Consider the following 18,544-nt stretch of genomic DNA (forward strand, 5'->3'; position numbering starts at 1 on the left):
TTCCAGTAATATTATAACTTTATTTTCGTAATATTACAACTTTTTTCTCGTAAACTTCTGACTTTATTCTCGTAATATTACGACTTTTTTCTCATAATATTCGAATTTTTTTCTCGTAGAGTTATGACTTTATTCTTGTAATATTACGACTTTTTTCTCCTAAAGTTATGAATTTATTCTCATAATATTACGACTTTTTTCTCGTAAAGTTATGACTTTATTCTCGTAATATTACGACTTTTTTCTTGTAATATTATGACTTTATTCTGTAAATCTCAGATGTTTTTTCCCTCAATGTGGCCCAAATATTCCGTAGTACATTTGCTCTTTGGCCCTCACTGCATTAGACTTATATACTATATACTTAGACTATAAACTGTGTTACCTTCATCACAATGATCAAATGTTTTGCGGCTCCAGACAGATTATTATTTTTTTTTTGCCTATTTGATAATTTGTTTGCCCCAACAAAGAAAATTCATCCTGCTGCTTCTCTAAAGTGCTGCTGCTCCTGTCGCCCGCTAACGGCTCCTGACCTGTAGACACGGGAGCGAAGACGGAAGTGAGAAGAAGTGAGTCATCTCGCTTTGCCTGAAAACGTATATATGTGTAGGAAATAGAGTTGATGTGTCTTTGTTTTGTTGCATTTCGAGTCTAAAAGTTTATCAACAAGTCTTATTGTATATCATTATAGATAGAAAACTATTAAAAACACACAGATTTTCCAGATGAATTACAATTTAAATAGGCTATATTTCACTGCAAGAGCACCGCGGCTCGTTGGTCTAGGGGTATGATTCTCGCTTAGGGTGCGAGAGGTCCCGGGTTCAAATCCCGGACGAGCCCACCTTTTTTTCTTGAAAATACACTTAAAATATAATTTTATCCAGTGGGATATAGGAAAAGAGTGCAAATATTGAATATAAAAAAGGTACACACAATATTAAAAAAACATACTCAATGCCAAAAAATATATAAATTGTTCATAAATATTATAAATTGTTCATATCAAGTTGCTTTTTGGTGACATACTGATGAAATAAGCCAAATAATTGCGTTATGATATGCAATTCGAGTCTAATAATGCTGTATAATCACAGCCACAAAACATACATACAAAGGCTACATCTCACTGTATTTTTTGAGTGATCAATTAAAGTTAGGTCTTTAAAATGTCATAAAATAGTGAAAAATCACATCATATTACAATTTTAAAAAGAGACTACAACTAGTAACCTCGATTCTGTTTTTGCTGCTGAATTAATTATTCTAATATTATTATAAAGGTGATGATGCTGCCTGTGTGAGAATGTGTGTGTGTGTGTGTGTGTGTTTTTAAAACTTGTGAAATGTGCTGAGATTATTACCGTTATTTATATTATATTATTAGGTTTTGATATATATACATATGTTTTACATATAATACTTAGGACCAAGACTCAAATAATGGGTGATTTTGCACCTTAAATAAATTTAAGTTGAAGCTAAAGTCAGAGCAAAACCCAAATTTATTTAAGTTTTAATGATATGAAACTGAAAAAAAGGGGAAATAATAAAATATGAGAAGCTAGTACCAGCAGATGTTTGCTTAATCAACTAATCTACTAACACCTCCATTAATAGTTTCAGCACAAACACACACAGACAAAATTTATGACACAGCACTCCATTTTGCAAATATTATCAATAAGTTTATTAAGTGGTATGAATATTCTGTCTTAAAATAAATGCAAAATTGCAGATAGACCTGTACAGTTATACGTTCACAGTTTAACATGTTCCCTTTGAATTGCCAACGTTTAGATTAAAAAAGAGATAGGGTTTATTATAGACAGAACATTATAGAAATGTATAATATCCATTATTATGAGAGTATCAAAATCATGCTTAATAAAAACCTTTAATTGCCCTTTCAGTCTAATAATCAATTATAAAATATATATATATATATTACAACTTATATTTGCAGAAATATAAAAACATGTACAAGCAAAAACCGCAAAAGAATATCCAGGGGCAAAATGCAGATCAGTTGAGCTGCTACATTCGGTGTGTTTGTGTGTGTACATTTTCTTCTGACATTACATGATTAGAAAATGACAAAGCTGTTAAATGTTTCTGATCAAACTGACCAGCAGATGTTTGATAGAAAATCTGATTTGATTAGAAAATGTTTGGCTTTGGGAATGTTTTATATAAAGTGCACATTGGAGACATGTACAAAGATGCTATGAACAAAACGGTTTTCTTCTCCAGAAGCTGTAAAAACAAAACGTTGTGCTCTAAAATTGTGATGGTGAAGTTAAAGAATATATCTTATGACATTCTATTAAAGAGGACCTATTATGCTTATTTTCAGGATCGTACTTTCTATTAGAACATGTTTACATGATTTAATGTAAAAAAAAGAAAGTACTTCTCCAGCTCCGCTCTAACTGGCTTTGTTTGGGGACGTGCCAAACTAATAACAAAATGTGTTACTTGGTGACATCACCATGTTACGGAAGAAAAAGCGGGACTTCAATCACGATGTTTCAGGCAGTTCAGGAGCAGTGTTTCTGCGGAGGAGAGAAACTCCCTTTGGCGTGGACTTTGTAACAAAAAACTATGAAACACACTAAAGGAAAGGGAAAAAGCATAATAGGTCCTCTTTAAGAAAACTGCTGAATTAAATGTTATTTTCTTTCAAATTAAATATCCTGTGTGGCGGGCTGGAATAAAACTCATCTGCTCCTGAAAAAAATAAAAAATGAAAGAGCAAATATCCCTGCTTTGCACTTTGTATTTTTCCCATATAAACGTGCCATACAATAAAAAAGGCTACCACTGTGTCACATGACAAACCAAACAATAGTTCATATAGATGCATAAACTTGACATATCATTGCTTCTACCCTTAAACCAACCAAGTGGTGTCTTTTCCTCACTAACACAATAATGCCCCTGTGCAGCAACTTTCACATTTCTGAATGAAAACATAAAAAAACACTTCACTCCGACAACGAACGAGACCCAGTGTCCCCCTTTTTTTCCCAACCCAAATACCAAAAAAGCACACCAGATCGAGGCTGCTTTTATTAAGTGCATGTTTTCTTGCTGTGTGTGCCGTTAAACATGTGCATGTATGTACAAAGAGAAAGCGAGTAATAGCTACCTGTTTGTTTGTTTTAAGTCACTTCATGATATAAGCTAGTAGAGGCAGATGAGGTGTGTGGTGTGATAATGTGGCGGTCCATGACTGAGGAGTTTGCATTAGCGTTATGTCACAGGTAGCTGCGCTAATGAAAGAAAGCTGAAGGATGTATGACACGATGGATGCACAGTAGGTGTGATATGATACATTCTGGAGTTTCACATTATTTTGGCCTAGCTAGCAAATAACATGTGTGTGTTTAAGTCCACAATCTTTACTTGAATGCATGCAGAGAAATGAGAGCCGATGTTGTAAAAAAAGAAGCTTGAGCATGCTGTTTGCTCTCAGGCCAGCTGAGATGATGCAGCTTCTTTTTTAAAAAAGTGTCCGGACCTCCCACAGCTGATCAGAGGTCTATTTCTATTATAATGTCAAAAGGAGCTGATGATACATCTGCAGGATGGTGTGACGGTTACATGATTAATAAGCTGACACCAGCTAATTTCAGGCTAATGAGGTGAAAGGGTCAAAACTTGCACCCTGAGGAACATTTCCCCAACTCCCTGTCGGAGTCCAACGTGTAAGGCCAACTCTTTAAAAATCCCCCCCAAAGTCAAAGTGGTACAGTCCAACGTTGAAACCAGCACCGGGCTTCTTTCAAGCTGCTTGGTTTCAGAGGGTTTCACACCAGGAGGTGGCGTTTCTTGTGCAAAGCCAGGTGGTCAGAGCGGGAGAAGCTGCGCTCACAGTCGGGACACTGGAACGGTTTGACTCCTGTGTGCTTGCGGAAGTGTCTCGTTAGCTCGTCTGAACGGGCGAACTTCCACGTGCAGCCTTCCCACATGCACTTGTAGGGTTTCTCACCTGCACATAGGGGAGAAAAAATGAGAAGAGGATCAGCACCCCCTAAAAAATAATAATCAAACCCTCTGAGAGCGCCGACATTTCTGTCATTAAAATGCTGTAGCAGACTCAGTTTTAAAGCTAGAGTGATGAAATGTTGGTATCATATGAAGCTAGACAACCTAAGGAATCCATTGGTTCATGCATCCAACCGTGTCATACTAGCTTGTCGAGAAGGAGGTTAAATAACTCTCCAAACTTACGCTAAATTTTGGCGAGGAAAAACTTGACCTCTGACCTCAAGATATGTGAATAAAAATGGTTTCTATGGGTACCCACAAGTTTCCCCTACACAGACATGCCCACTTTATGATAATCACATGCAGTGTTTTGTATGCAGTATAAATGTTTTATTTTCACCTATTCTAAAATGGTGTATTTGAATATTTCTGCATACTGGGGTCCCTAAACAGTCTTGGAATTACATAAATTGGGTCTCACTGTAAAGCCGAGACTCTTGTGAATCCAATGAGCCCAATTGTATTCATGGTGATGATGTTAGTCCCCAGAGTAGCCATTTCATTGTAGTGAGACCATTTTTTGAGAGCCTTTTCTGTATTATATTCCATTATAAATTTGTTATATTTTGAGTTGTCACCTGGTGCCTCAATTTTGTGTTTTCCTTTAAATAAATAAAGACATTTTTACCATAACTTGATGCAGAAAAGGCAGAAATTGGTACATAAAAAAATCACTAGAATGCAGGAAATTAAGTGTTTGACGCTCACAAATTATTGGGGATGACCCCGAGACCCTCGGCTTAATTGAATCCGATATAAATGTTTAAAGTGCAGCCTGTGTGTGTGTGTGAATCAAGGCTCTTACCGGTGTGTGTCCTGCGGTGTGCTTTGAGGTGGGAGCTCTTGGTGTACACTTTGTTGCAGCCGTTGAAGTCGCAGCGGTGAATTCTCCTCTTTTTCAGCGTGTCAGGAGACTCGGCAGGGAGAGGATGCTTGGCGCCCGAGTGAACTATTACCGAAGGGTTGTTACACCTAAGAGAGACACAGAGAGGAGAGTATTTGTTAGAGCTCCTTGCTTCATCTGATTTGACCAGGAGAGGGCGCCGGTGTCTGTACAGTAACAGCCACGTCCTTCATGATGTTGAAATCTAATCTAATGCAAGTTTAATTCGGTTGCAGCGACTCTCTGATGCAATAACAACTTCTACCCGTCAGGAAGTTGAAAAACACCTCCCGCCTTTTCCCAGTCCACCACGCCTTTGCTTTTGTCCTGTCAACCCTCTCATGTTTTCATTTAACCATTCAACGATTCATTTGCTGGAATTTAATGACATAAATGCGGACATACAAGAAGATTACGTTTCTAATCCTCTGCGTCTTGAGTGTGAAAGCTTTGTGAGAGATTTTCTGTGCAATGTCAAAAGCCCATCAAACAATAATAGAATCAAAAGAAAGAGGAGAAAACCGACATTTTCATGTGTTTTAGAGTCAAAAACAAGAGGGAGATGTCTTTCCACACTATCATTTAAGAGTGTGCGTGCGTGTGAGTGTGTGTGGGTGTGTGTAAGTGGCAGTTGAGAGCAGGTGTCGAGTGTTGAAATACAAATCCCTCACAGATCAGTTCTGCGTAAAGGAATGTGCAAAAAATCCCCCGCGACACACACACACACACACACACACACACACACTTGGGTCAACCCATCATTATTATACACAATGAGCGAACGTAACCTATTTTCCGTATACATACAGTATATTTACATTGTTCATGTGTTTTGGATGAGAGGTGATGACAGATGAAGACACACCCACTTCCCTTAAGAGTCCAATTATTTCACGGTCATCGAGGGCGACGGCGGCCTGTGATGGCAACCGGCCCGACAACTACAGTTAAGGAAGCAAGAACTAACTGGCAGCATTCCCTCACTATTACACACACAACAGACATGCAATTATTTCTGTGAGGAAAAGCCGTTATTTTTTTTTGTGGAAGAAGACTGGGAACCAAAACAGATGACGATGGGAGGTGAGGAGGAGGAGGAGGAGGAGGAGGAAACAGGAAGGAGAGGAGGGGAAGAGAAGTGGAGGCTGACAAAATCAAGATATGTGACTGAATAGAAGGCGATAAGGAGCTGTGATGAGAGGTGTGGCTGCCGAGAAAGGAGACAGGAAACAGGAGAATAAAAAGACGCCATGGTGGAATGAGGCGGATCTGACACACCCAACACACATTACAGTCAGTGTGTTCATGTGTCGGTCATGACAGTTGTTGTGTTACTGGTCCTGTGTCATCTTCAAGTGTTTTTTAGTTGATTTCCGCTCAACCACGTTCCCGCAACAACAAGAGGAAACGGAGCTTGGGGAGACTATTTTTGTGGCATTTTTTTGCATTTATTAGATAGAAGACAGCAGAGAGTTGACAGGAAATGTATGGCGTTATATTTGTGTCCCAGTGCTGAGTATGAGATGAGACATTTTGAGCACAAATAAAGTTTATTGCGTATAAAATTACACTTATGCTCCCCTACTTCCCTAGTGACCAATAACACTTCCAGCGATCGGACTGAAGTAGCCAATTATAAATGACTTACTCCGGAAATCCTGTCATATTGAGGCTGCAACTAATCATTATTTTCATTGTCGATTAATCTGTCGATCATTTTCTCCATTAATCGATTTTGGTTTATTAAAATGTCAGAAAATGGTAAAAAAAAATGTCAATCAGTGTTTCCCAAAGCTCAAGATGACGTCCTCAGATGTGTTGTTTTGTCCAAAACTCAAAGATATTCAGTTTACGGTCATAGAGGAGTAAAGAAACCAGAAGATATTCACATTTAAGATGCTTGAATCAGAGAATTTCTGATTTTTGGGGGATTATCAAAATAGTTGGTAATTAATAGATTAATCGTTGCAGCTCTAATGTTGAGAGAATGTGTGAATAAGAGCGTACAGAGCAGGGAGCAGTTATTATTGTGTGCTTATGTTGATACAAGTAATAAATGTACTGAGCACAAATTTAATTATTCTTCACTACAAATCATAATTTATGTGCTTGCAAAAAAAAAAAAAAAGTATCTGTGCTAAAAATGTCTCGTCCGTCTTGGGGCTGCACCTGACTTTTATAAAGATCACAACAGGAACAGAGACGATCCGGTCGAAGCCTCTGAACGCGACTTCCATATAGAGTTAAAGAGGAAGCGCCGCAGCAGACGGTGAAACTTATGAAACGTTTGGTGCTTCTTTCAACATGTGTGACAAGTGTCTTAGTCTCACCCGTATTCGTGCGGTATCCTGATGACTGATGATTTCATCTCGTGGCTGCTGTGGAGGTCATGAGAGAGCTCGGAGCGCGGCTCTGTTTTGATTGGCTTGTGCAGGTCATAGGCGTCGCAGCAGTGAACTAAGGAGATAAAAATGGCTAGTCAGTACGGTCAGGATTTATTCAGATTAACACACTGTTAATATTTTATACATCAAATTAAGATTAAATCTGCAAGGACAGGTCAGAGAAGTATTTTCCCTTTCACTTTGTTTTTTTTATTTGTCTCAGATGTAAAATATATTTACATTTGGTTTTGTTTTGTGTTTATGCTACTACAGAATGCTTTTGCAAACAAACTATTATCAAAATGTATCTGCCAGTTATGTTTGCATCTGTGTGTGTATCAAATATACTGTAGGAGATTCAGTGACGGTGACCACTGTGACCTCCATCAGACTACAGAAAACAGAACAAAAAGACATGGCTTCCCTATAAGAAACAAAAATCTGCTGAAATTGATATTCTAAATTCAGAGGAAATGAAAAGCACTTCCTCATTTTCTGAAAAAGATCTGTTCATTGAAGGAGAACGTTTTTTTTTTCCTCACAAATCATCCTATTATTTTTTATTTAGAGAAAAAGCTAGCCAGCACCCGTACACTGATGTTTAATTGTTATGATCCTCTAATTATTTCCTGTTGTTGTTCTTATAATGCCGTTGTTACACTTTTTTTTTTTTTTGTAAATATCAATTATAGTTTGTTTCATTTGCATTTTTTTAGAACACTTTAGCCACATACAGTACGTTAATAAAGCTCAAATTGAAATAAATATCACAATAAATCACCTGTCTTGTGCTCCCTGCTTCGATGGTGGTGGTCGTCGTCGCTGGCGATAGTCTGGCTCACCATTATCGACTGATGCAGGTGGAGAGGCGAGGGGTAGAGGACAGACAGAGGCACCATGACCGGAGACACCATGACCCCTGACCCCTGGATGACTCCGGATCCCGAGCTGATCAGAGGAGCCACCATGGTGGGGTACTGGAGTGAGGCAGTGGGCGGCGGGAGAGCTTGGGAGGGCGAGGAGCGCAGCTGGGAGTGCGGTGTGGAGCAGCGGGGGGACGCGCGGCTCGCCGTGCTGTAGGGGGACGGCGGGGAGCTTCGCAAGGAGGCCGGGGAGGAGGCGGAGGAGCAGGGAGGAGAGGAGGAGGAAGAGGAGGAGGAGGAACGTTTGCTGACTGACAGGTCCACGGGCTCCAGCTGGGTGTGTGTGAGGTTGCTGGGGGAGTGGGGGGACTGGGTGAAGGCGTGCATGTGCGTGGGGTGGTAGATGTGGGTGGGATGGGAGAAGATCACTCCGTATGGCTCCGGGGTTTTCACTAACGAAGAGTAGAATGACTGCAAGAGAGAGAAAGAAAGAGAGGATGCAGAAGAAGGAAGAGGGACAAAAGAGCTGTTAAAAATTTCCGTTCAGCGTTGAATAACATGGAAAACATGTTTCTGCCACACAAACAACCACAGCCAGCCAGAAACTTTAAACACAGCTCTTTTTGCGGATGACTGTTATGTCTCAGAGTACAGTGTGTGTGTGTGTGTGTGTGTGTGTGTGTGTGTGTGTGTGTTCATTAGCCCTCTGCCTGGTAGTGTTTGTTCTCATTGTATGCAAATGTCCACTGTACAGCAGCCTGTTTGTCCAGGAAGAGCTGGAATGTGGGAACCAGTCTGTCTAGACACGTAGCAGGAGTGTGTGTAGCTGTGTGGAAGTGTGTGTGTAGGTCAGAGTTACTCTATGGCATCAAAACATGTTTGGGCATGATGGGAGCACAAAAACGCACACAAACACACACACATATGCCTTACCGTCTCCATGTCTGTCTTCAGAGGGTAGTCATACATCAGCATGGCTGCAAAGGCCAGGCTCCTACAAAATAAAACACACATATACAGCCATCAGTACACACATCTAATACATAACACATTTAAACACTCGTTTAACACATTTACTTTTCTGTTCAGCGCGGTTTAGCATGGAAACCAGCAATGACCCATAATCAGTGGTGGAAGAAGTACTCACTTTACATAAAGAACAAATGTAAAAGTGCAGAAGAATAAATATTCCATTAAAAAGTGCATTTAAAACCATCCTGAAATAAAAGTACAGAAGTATTATTATCATCATAAAAAAAAAAGTTCTTGTTTTGCAGAAATCCAGCCCCTATGACTGATGGTCCAGTGATTCTCAACCTAGGGGTCAGGCCCCTCCAAAGGGTCACAAGTTAAATCTCAGGGGTCGTGAGATGATTAATGTGGTCGGAAAAAAAGAAAAAACATAGTTCTGCTACATAAATTTGGATTTATTTTTTAGCCTTTTCCCTAACCTTTGCCTTTTTGTGTGAAATATTGGCCATATTTTACCTCTTTGGGCCTCAAAACTGTTGTTTAAATGAAACCATGTGAGGCTTTTAGAGGGGAAGTGTCTCTTTGATGGAACGGCCAACAACTCATAGACGTCTGACACGAGACGAGGGGCCTCAACTAGACTTTTTAGTGAGGGGGCATAAGCCAAAAAGGTAAGGAAGCACTGGCTTAATCTTTAATAATGTGCTATATTGTGTATGTTAAATATTAATATGAAATGTAACTACAGCTGTCAGATAAATGTAGTGCAGTACAGAGTACAGAATGAGGTATAAAGTGGCATAGTGACAAGTATGTAGAAATTGTATTTAAGTACAGTACTTGAGTGAATGTACTTAATGACATTCCACAACTGTCCATTATCCTGCTCATTTGTCTTATGTTCATCTTTTTCTGTACAATACCATCAATAATTTATGAAATTATCTACCTTTTAAAGTGAAATGGGGACGCACCCCCCTCCTCTCCACACACACACACACACACACACACACACACACACACATCTTTGAGAAGTGATGAAAAGTAGACCGCCTAAAGTAGAGGGGAAGACTAGACAAGGGTCTGTAGATAAGTATAGGTGTCTGAAGTGTGTCTGAAATGTGTCTGAAATGTGTCTGTGAGCGCTGTCGACATCACTTCCAGTAAATCACGTCCGATTTTACACATCTTCTCCTCCTCTCTATCATCAGAAGCTCTTCTTCCTCACTCGTCCGTCTGACAGTCAGACAACGCTACAGACAACTTTACGGCGGGCCGTTTTACGAGACTACGAGACACTTCCAGGTCTGATGTGGCTGAAAACTACCCAGTGTCAAAGACTAGACAGTGATAGATAGTACCTGACACGTTTCAAACACACACACACACACACCACCTATGAAGGTCTGTCAAGTGTTTGGATGAAAAGCGTGTGAGGTTTCAAAGGTGGTTTCAGTTACCTTGGCTTTGAATGGCCAGGTGCAGGGGCGATGAGCCTGTGTTTGTGCCTAGACGAGTGTGTTTATGAGCGTGATCGCATGTCTGTGTGTGTGTGTGTCCTGATTAAAGTCCACAGTCTGGAGACAACTTAGCCTTTAATGATTAACAAATGGGCAAGAACACAGACCATCACGCCCTAGCACACACACAGAGAGTCCAGATGGGGAGCAGACCAATAGCAGAGCAGGATGCTCGCTCGCTGGGTCAGGAAGGGTGTGAACATGACGACCGAAGCCTCACCCTTCGCCTGGCTCCATAGAAACAAAGAGACTGCAGTCAGGTGGGGCCTGTGTGTGTGTGTGTGTGTGTGTGTGTGTGTGAGGGTGTGTTTTCTAATCTGGGTTTGTATTGTACTGTAGTTCAATGAGAGGTCAAGCAGTCGTTTCTATTCACACATACACGGAGGTGGCAACAGATAGATCACGAAACAGGAAAAGGACAAAAGAGTGTGTGAACAGTGAACAGTAAGTACAACGTAAAGGTATTTTCCCTGCAGACACAAGAAATTAAAAATGCCCAAAAGAGTGTTTGGGTTTGAGAAATCAGTAGCCGTTGTGAAAGTCCCTACTCCTTGTATCTATCCTGTTATTTCCCCCTGAAACAGTGATGAAAGTACTGCAAGAGACTCATCTCTGACTCACAACTAATCACATTTACAAATAAGGACACAGTGTCATTGATGGAAATCACCAGAAAAGAGGCCCAGACTATGTAATCACAGCTTCCAGCCCAAGATTCAACATGTATGGCTGCTACTAACCATTATGATTGATTAATCTGACGATTATTTTTTTCGATTAATTGTTAAAAGTGTACAAAATGTCAGAAGAACAAGTTCCCACAGTCGGAGGTGTTTTGTCTGAGCCACAGTCAAAAACCCCAAAGATGTTAAGTAACACTTCACTTCAAGTGTATTTAGTATATTTATATAGTTTATAACATATTGTAATGGAGTTATAACTAGATTTAAGTGTTTATTAATGTATTTGTTAACAACTATAACTCATAATAATCTCTTTCCCAAAGGTGGTTTCCCAGATTAGAAAATGTGTAGAACTGATCTGAAAATGACCAAAACATCTATTCCCTTGTAGAGAATCTGTTGCCTGATAAACAGAAAATGTGTGACTTTGCGAGTTAATGAACGCATCACACAAGCCAGTTCAATAAGTTCTGTGCATCTAAAACAACAAACAACACCCATCAAAAGCAAACATGCATTTATGGACTCAGCCCTGAGTGACTCCTTTCAACTCTGAAACACACTAAATGCAAATTAGCCTGTCACTGCAGGGCTGGGCTCAGCTGGAGGGAGATTTACAGTTACATCTGTCTGCCTGGGAACACCCATTTGTGCCTTTACAGCGTGTACGCATGTGTGTTCATGTGCGCTCAAGAAATTGCCACAATTAGTAGGCGAAATTAAAATCCTACAAAGAAAATGGGAATATACCATTCCCCTCAGTGTTCACCTGTCATGCAGTAATCCTTTTGACAGGCATAAATCATGGAGTCTGGGAAAATCTGTGTCATTGGGGCAATTTGGATGACGGTGACAGAGATCTGGGTCACATAGCAGCAGCAGATAATGTTTTCTATTAATCTGCATGGAGGTGTATGCCAGGTGGTTTGGGTTTACCACACGGGGAAATGAACAGAGGTTATCAGGCAACATGTGACAGCAGGATGGTGAGAGGGGAAACTGTCCCTGTGAAAAAAAGATAAAACTTTCCCTCGGGGTGTGTCATAACGGAATAAATACAATGAGACACAGAAAGTTTAGACAATCACAGGAAAGAAATTTAATTTAGCGGCGCAGCGTGTGCCTCAGTGCACCTCCACGAACCATAGAGGCCTCGAGAGAGAGACGACAATCTGCAGCTGGAGCTTGTTGATTTGTGTACGAATCAGTGTTGCATTTACAGCTGCGATGGTTCAACGACGAGTCGGGTTGACAGAAAATTAATCAGCGGCAACTATTTTGATAAATCCTTTGTCATTTTTCCAAGCAAAAATACCAAAAGTTTATGTTTCTCCTAATTGTGAGGATTTGCAGCTTTTCTTTGTCTTGTGTGACGGTATATTGAGGCCCTGACTACACGTATACAGATATTTTAAAGGGATATTTTCCTCTAAGTTTTGGCCTCTCATCCACACGCAAACGGAGTTTTGGGTCACAAAAATGAATATTTTTGAAAACATCCTCTCCTCATCCTCTCATTTCGTGCATGTCAATTGTTGCTTTGTGTAATGAGCTTGCACCAGAAACAATAACAAAGATGGCAGACTACCGGCTTTTTTAACGTTTTGTTAGCGCTGCTCGGGCTTATTACTACTTTACATTTGAAAAATGTTCCAGTCACAGGAGGCAAAAGCAGGGAACACATTAATCATGTCGAGGCTGAATGGTGATTGAATGTGCTTTTGGGCGATTGAAGGTGAGGTTTGGAGCTCTCAGAAGGGCGATGGACATAAACCTGAACGACCTCCCTTTCCTCATTTATGCATGTAAAGAGACAGTTGATGACAGCAGAGTGATGACCGTCATGCAGTTCGACCAGGAATTTCACCCCCCCCCCAACCAACAGGCCTGAATCTCTTTGGGTTTTGAAATGTTGGTCCTTCAAAACAAGATATTTGAAGGCGTTACAGGAAACTGTAATGGACATTTTCATTATTTATTTTGGACATTATAGACCAAACGATTAATATATTTAATCAAGAAAATAATCTACAGACTGACTGATTATGCAAATGCATTGATCCTCTCCGACAGTTTTATAACGGATCGGATGTTGGACAACAACCTCTTCCTGCGAGCTAGAAAACCCAGACAGCTGTTGCACCTCTGCTCCATCGGAGCCTTTCCAGGTACTGCAGACATAAAAAAAAAATCACAGGACGCACACAAACTGTGACATGAAGGAACCAACGTGTGCTGCTGCACCTTTTTGGTAAATAAGTAGCCGTACACCTGGAGTCGTTGGGGAGTATTTTCTCTACATGTGGGCGTGTGTTTGTGCATGTCAAGTGTGGTCTGCAAATATTGTCCGTCTAGGTCAGTGAAGCTACTGTGTACTCAACCCCAACCCACTCAGCAAACACTTCCTACTTCTCTCTCTCTCTCTCTCTCTCTCTCTCTCTTTCTCTCTCTCCAGATCTTCCTCTTCTTCACTCCTCAGTGATCACTCACATCTTTACTACTGTATTTATCTGAACCGCACACACACCACCCCGCACTCTTTCTCTCTCCCTCTCTATGAATGATATAAAACAACATGACTGAAGGGGAAAATATTGTGGCTTGGAGTCGCTGGCTACCGACTCAACCACACACACACACACACATACTTGTACACACTCGCAGCTGCACACCAAGTTTCTGCTAGCTCAACAGAATACACACACTAAATCACTAAAGGACTACATTATTACAGACACGCACACATGCTCGCACAGACACAAACGGGGCTGCACACACACACACCCTCTAATGGCAACAGGCTGGAGATGATGAGATCACCAGAGAGACCAGAAACCTCCAGACAACAGCTTTGTCCAAGAACACGCCGCACACACACACACACACACACTCACAGCCTTCAGTTCCCTGCTTCGGACTCTTTTTCGTGCCTTTTCTCTTTCTACCTCGTCAGTCGCACCTCATGTAAAGCTGGGCATACACTGTACGATTTTAGAAATGTTGTGTAATTCCTACTCCTACTGTACGAATAGATCGTTGGCGATGCAAAGCCAAAGTCCACGATTTATGTGCTCACACTGTACGCGTAAAATAGAAAGAAAAAAAACACGTCCCGTCGGCTCCTGTGGCCGTTCTGGCTGTTGACAGTTGTCAATAAAGATCAGTATGAAAGCTCAGAGGCAAGTAAAGTTTGTTTGCTTGCAGAGGTCTGTATGAGTCACAATGCTAACATGCTGCCTTGATCATCTGTGCCATCATGTCTACTGAAACGTCTAAAAAACAAGAGGACTCGCAGGTGGCGAGGAAGACGCGGACAGTATGGCTTGTCCATATTGCAGAGAGAATTGGAGGTAAGCTAGCTACGTTTTATTATATCTATCGTACATTGTTATCTTGATAGCTACGCTCTCATTACTGTAAGAAAAGTGGAAATAAGGCGCTGACGTTGGGGAATCGGCTCGTGGCTCTGCTTCAAGAGAGCCTGTGGACGCACGATCAAAAATTCGGACATGTCAGAAATTCATCCGACTGTCCGACGGCCGGTCGGGGGGAGTTAATCGGCCCTTGGTCCCCCCAGTACACTGCACGGCAAACGACGCCCGACGAAGCAGACATTCGGTCCGACTCTAAAACGAGTCGTGCGGCTAAAAATTGGGGCCAGAAACGGGCTAAAGGTCGTAACGGGCTAAAGGTCGTACAGTGTATGCCCAGCTTTAGCCCCGCTCACACCACGACTGTCACTCTGATCCCAAACGGCCTGACTCACACGGCAGTCGAATGTTGGCACACATGACCGTTCTCAGTGTGGAACGTCATGTTCGTACTGTGGCTTGACTCACACCTTGTTACCTATTCCCATCCCTCAGGGAACGCGCTGATTATTCTTTACTTAAGTTAACACCCCAATTAGGCAACGTGACTCATCAAGGTGACGAGCTAATGTTCCAGCATTTAACTTTTCCTTTTTCTGACCTCACCTCCGATTCTTCCTTCTGTTGCCCCCCCTCCCCTTAATATACCTCCCTGCTCCCTAATTTCAACCCCTTACCTCACTTCCTACTCCCGACTCCCTTGATAACGCCTCGCATGCTCCGACTTTGACTCCTCTCACTTTAAGGGCCCCCTATCCTCTTATTTTGGCTTCCTATTCCCCTCGTCTGAGCTGCCAGCCCACTCCTCTCATCCTTTTACAATCCTTACACACAAACACGTAGCCCCTCTCCGGTCCTCTCCAGCAGACTGTGGGGCTGCAGGCCTGCAGACCTCGGGGGGGGAAGCCAGAGGGGGCCGTCAGCGGGGGAGAGGAAACAGGATCCATCATCTCACATACACACACACACATCCACACGAAAGCACATTTAAAAAGGACACACCGGAGTTGACATAAGGCTCAAACACTGACACACATGTGCACGCACCTCAAGCCGTACTTGTCAAAGAGAGCAAAGTTTTGAGGCTTTCCAGACAACTGAGGACAGAGAGAAGGAGCAAGGCTGCCAGAGAGGAGGAGAGGGAGAAGCGGAAGCCCTCAGAGTTTAGTCTGACTGTTATTATTTCCACACTGCGTGATGGGTCGGGGGGTGTAAAGAAGAGGAGGAGGAGGAGGAGAGTGAAGCCAAATGGGGGGCGCTGCTGCTGCAGGGGGCCTGCGGTTTCCTGTCTGACACCCCCCCTCCACACACACACACATTGCACCTCCCTAACCGAAGAATGAGAGGAGAAAGAGAGGAGGGGGGGTAATAGAAGGAGAGAAAGGGCAAAGAAAACAGCGGCTCTGACCAAACTATGTCAAAATGGAAGTGGAAAGAACAGAGACAGAAAACGGGGAAGAAAACGAAGTGGGGTTTTCAACCAAAATATGACAAAACTTCAATGAACCTCAAACATGGGGAGGGGTTGGGGGGGTAAGAAAGAGCTACACACACAGTCACAGTGGCTCAATCCAGTGGTTTAAGAGCGGTGTGTGTGTGTGTGTGTGTGTGTGTGTGTGCGCGTGCATGTGAAGCTGTTTAACGAGTTACAGCTTTTTATGGCTGTCTGTTGACCACGGCGTCCTCGTTCCCTTAACTTCTAATGGAGAACTATTCAGCATCCAGGAGCTTAATGTTTAGCCCTAATGTTCCCTCGGACATGCCCTTTGAGCTGTGTGTGTGTGTGTGTGTGTGTGTGTGTGTGTGTGCATTTTGTTCCACCAGATAACATCAGCATGTTGATTCAGGAGAAAAGGCGTAGGGGTGGGTGGGGTGTTTCTCTAATGAGAAACAAATAAATATGAATAAAAAATAAGAGAGGACATCTCTTTTTTTTAAGTTTTCCAGAGAGATTGAAGAGTGTAAAGTAAGACAAAGAGGCAGAGAGAGGTCGCCCTCATTCCACCCGTCCACCCCCCACATCCACATCCCTCTCTCCTCCCTTCTTTCTCTCTCTCTCTCTCTCTCTCTCCAGGCTCTAAACAGGATAAGGGCTTCATATGCCAAGTGGAATGTGTGACGCAAGCCTCAGCCTTGAAACAAAGCACAGGAAACAGGGAGAGACAGAGACGGAGAAACACACACACACACACAGGGAGAGAGAAAGAGACGTGTATTATGAATGATGTAGTGAAACCAGAGGTAAGAAAAAAGAAGCTCAGGTGTGACTGAACACACACACACCTGTCACACACATGTGCTCTCTGACACCACACAGCAGCAACACTGAGGGTCGTCTGTCTCTCACACACGGGGGCATCAGATTCAGCCTCTTATTACTGACGGCCTGTCATTGTGACCTATACATGCTGAAGCAATAAATCAATCTATCAATGAGTTCAGTGGCAGAAAAGCAAACAATCAACAATCAATGTTGTCCTTTTGGATTCCAGCTTCTCAAAAGTGACATGTTGCTGCTTTTGTGTGTATTTTTTAATTGAATATAATTTAGATTTCTGGACAAAATAAGACACATGTCACCTTTGAAATCTCAGAACTTGCACTATTTATTTGACATTTCTCAAACTAAACAATAAATCTTTAATTAATTCCTACTACTTGATCACACTGTTTTTTTTTTACTATCTGTAGTAATCTCTAAATCTTGACCATTTTGAACTAGATCAATATCACATATACTTACAGGATGTTATATGTCATTAACACTTAAAAAAACAGAACTGCACAGTCTGTCTTTCTCCCTCACAAGCCTGCATTACACCACTGTTTTTTTATTATAATTAATTAAACCACACTATGTTCTATAAAAGGCTCTGAAGGCTATAAATAGCAGTGTCTCTCTGCTGCCTTCAGTCAGGTTACATCACTTATATCAGCCACATTATATACATATATAACCTTATTTTCTCCATCTTTACAACAAAATGTTGATTTAACCAAAAAAAAAAAGAAAAAAGAAAATCAAGCGCTTGTCATAAAAAACAACTTTGAGTAATTACATAATCAGCCAGACACAAGCAGCTTGGTCTCATAAAAAAAAAAACAGACTCTGGATTTATGGACTTCTTTTCTTTTCCCATAATAAAAGTCAGCTTTTAACTCACAAACACATGTAAAGTTTATAAGACCACGCAGCATTTTACAGGCTTCACCACAAGCAGCTGATAGGAAATAAGAGCATTATTATACATTATGGTCGCATTAGAGGAAGACCACGGCGTCAAACTTACTTCTCAGATGGAGGATATGTGAGTTTATTCCAGGAGGAATGAACAGCAGAAGATCCCTCTATATCTCTCTTTATCTCTCTCTCTCTGTGTGTCAGAAACTCAATTAGATAACTCCGGTGAAAAAGTGACGCAGCTCCTCGGTGTCACTGACATGAGAAGAAACAACAATCTGCTCCACTGATCGATGGCTCCACAAAACTTCCCCAAGTTACGAAACTCTCTCTGTGTCTCTGTCTCTCTGTGTGCGTCTCTCTCCGGTTTTGTCTTTTAGAAACTATTGCTGTCACATGATTGGGTCTGTCTGTCTGTTCTCCGTGGGGTCGGGCTGCTGGGCGGGACCGGGAGGGACCGGGGAGGGACCGGGAGGAGTGGGGTGGTCCACTTAGTGTGTGCGTGTGTGTGTGTGTGTTGCAATTTTGTTTTCAAGTTTAGAGACAACTGTGTTGGAAGAACAAGAGGTAGGCTACTCAAATGTTAAAGGTAAAAATATATTCTGTTACATGTGAAAAAAAATCCTGGTAT

General features: G+C 41.7%; 1 protein-coding gene and 1 non-coding gene across 2 annotated transcripts; one reads left to right on the forward strand and one right to left on the reverse strand.

Annotated features, from left to right (window-relative positions):
• The first annotated feature begins 774 nt into the window (after positions 1–774).
• trnap-agg (transfer RNA proline (anticodon AGG)) lies at positions 775–846 on the forward strand. The gene has a single exon. It is a non-coding gene; the product is annotated as a tRNA-Pro (tRNA).
• An 823-nt stretch (positions 847–1,669) lies between these two features.
• Positions 1,670–18,320, reverse strand: klf3 (Kruppel like factor 3 (basic)). Its single transcript, XM_074630140.1, has 6 exons — positions 18,023–18,320; positions 9,120–9,180; positions 8,105–8,657; positions 7,270–7,396; positions 4,862–5,028; positions 1,670–3,997 (listed from the first exon to the last, which is right to left on the reverse strand). Exons 2-6 carry the CDS (start codon positions 9,159–9,161, stop codon positions 3,816–3,818), a joined length of 1,071 nt encoding a protein of 356 aa, XP_074486241.1. The 5' UTR covers positions 9,162–9,180; positions 18,023–18,320; the 3' UTR covers positions 1,670–3,815.
• Positions 18,321–18,544: the final 224 nt, after the last annotated feature.

The sequence above is a fragment of the Sebastes fasciatus genome, chromosome 3 (genome assembly GCF_043250625.1).
Source record: "Sebastes fasciatus isolate fSebFas1 chromosome 3, fSebFas1.pri, whole genome shotgun sequence".
NCBI classification, from domain to species: Eukaryota; Metazoa; Chordata; class Actinopteri; order Perciformes; family Sebastidae; genus Sebastes; species Sebastes fasciatus.

Bases quoted from the DNA above. Each gene is read 5' to 3' on its own strand.
- klf3 (XM_074630140.1), bottom strand. From the start codon at position 9,161: ATGCTGATGTATGACTACCCTCTGAAGACAGACATGGAGACG. The intron at 8,658-9,119 runs GTAAGGCATATG...TCTCTCTTGCAG, and splicing joins TGAAGACAGACATGGAGACG to TCATTCTACTCTTCGTTAGT. The intron at 7,397-8,104 runs GTGATTTATTGT...TTATCTCCTTAG, and splicing joins AAGCAGGGAGCACAAGACAG to TTCACTGCTGCGACGCCTAT.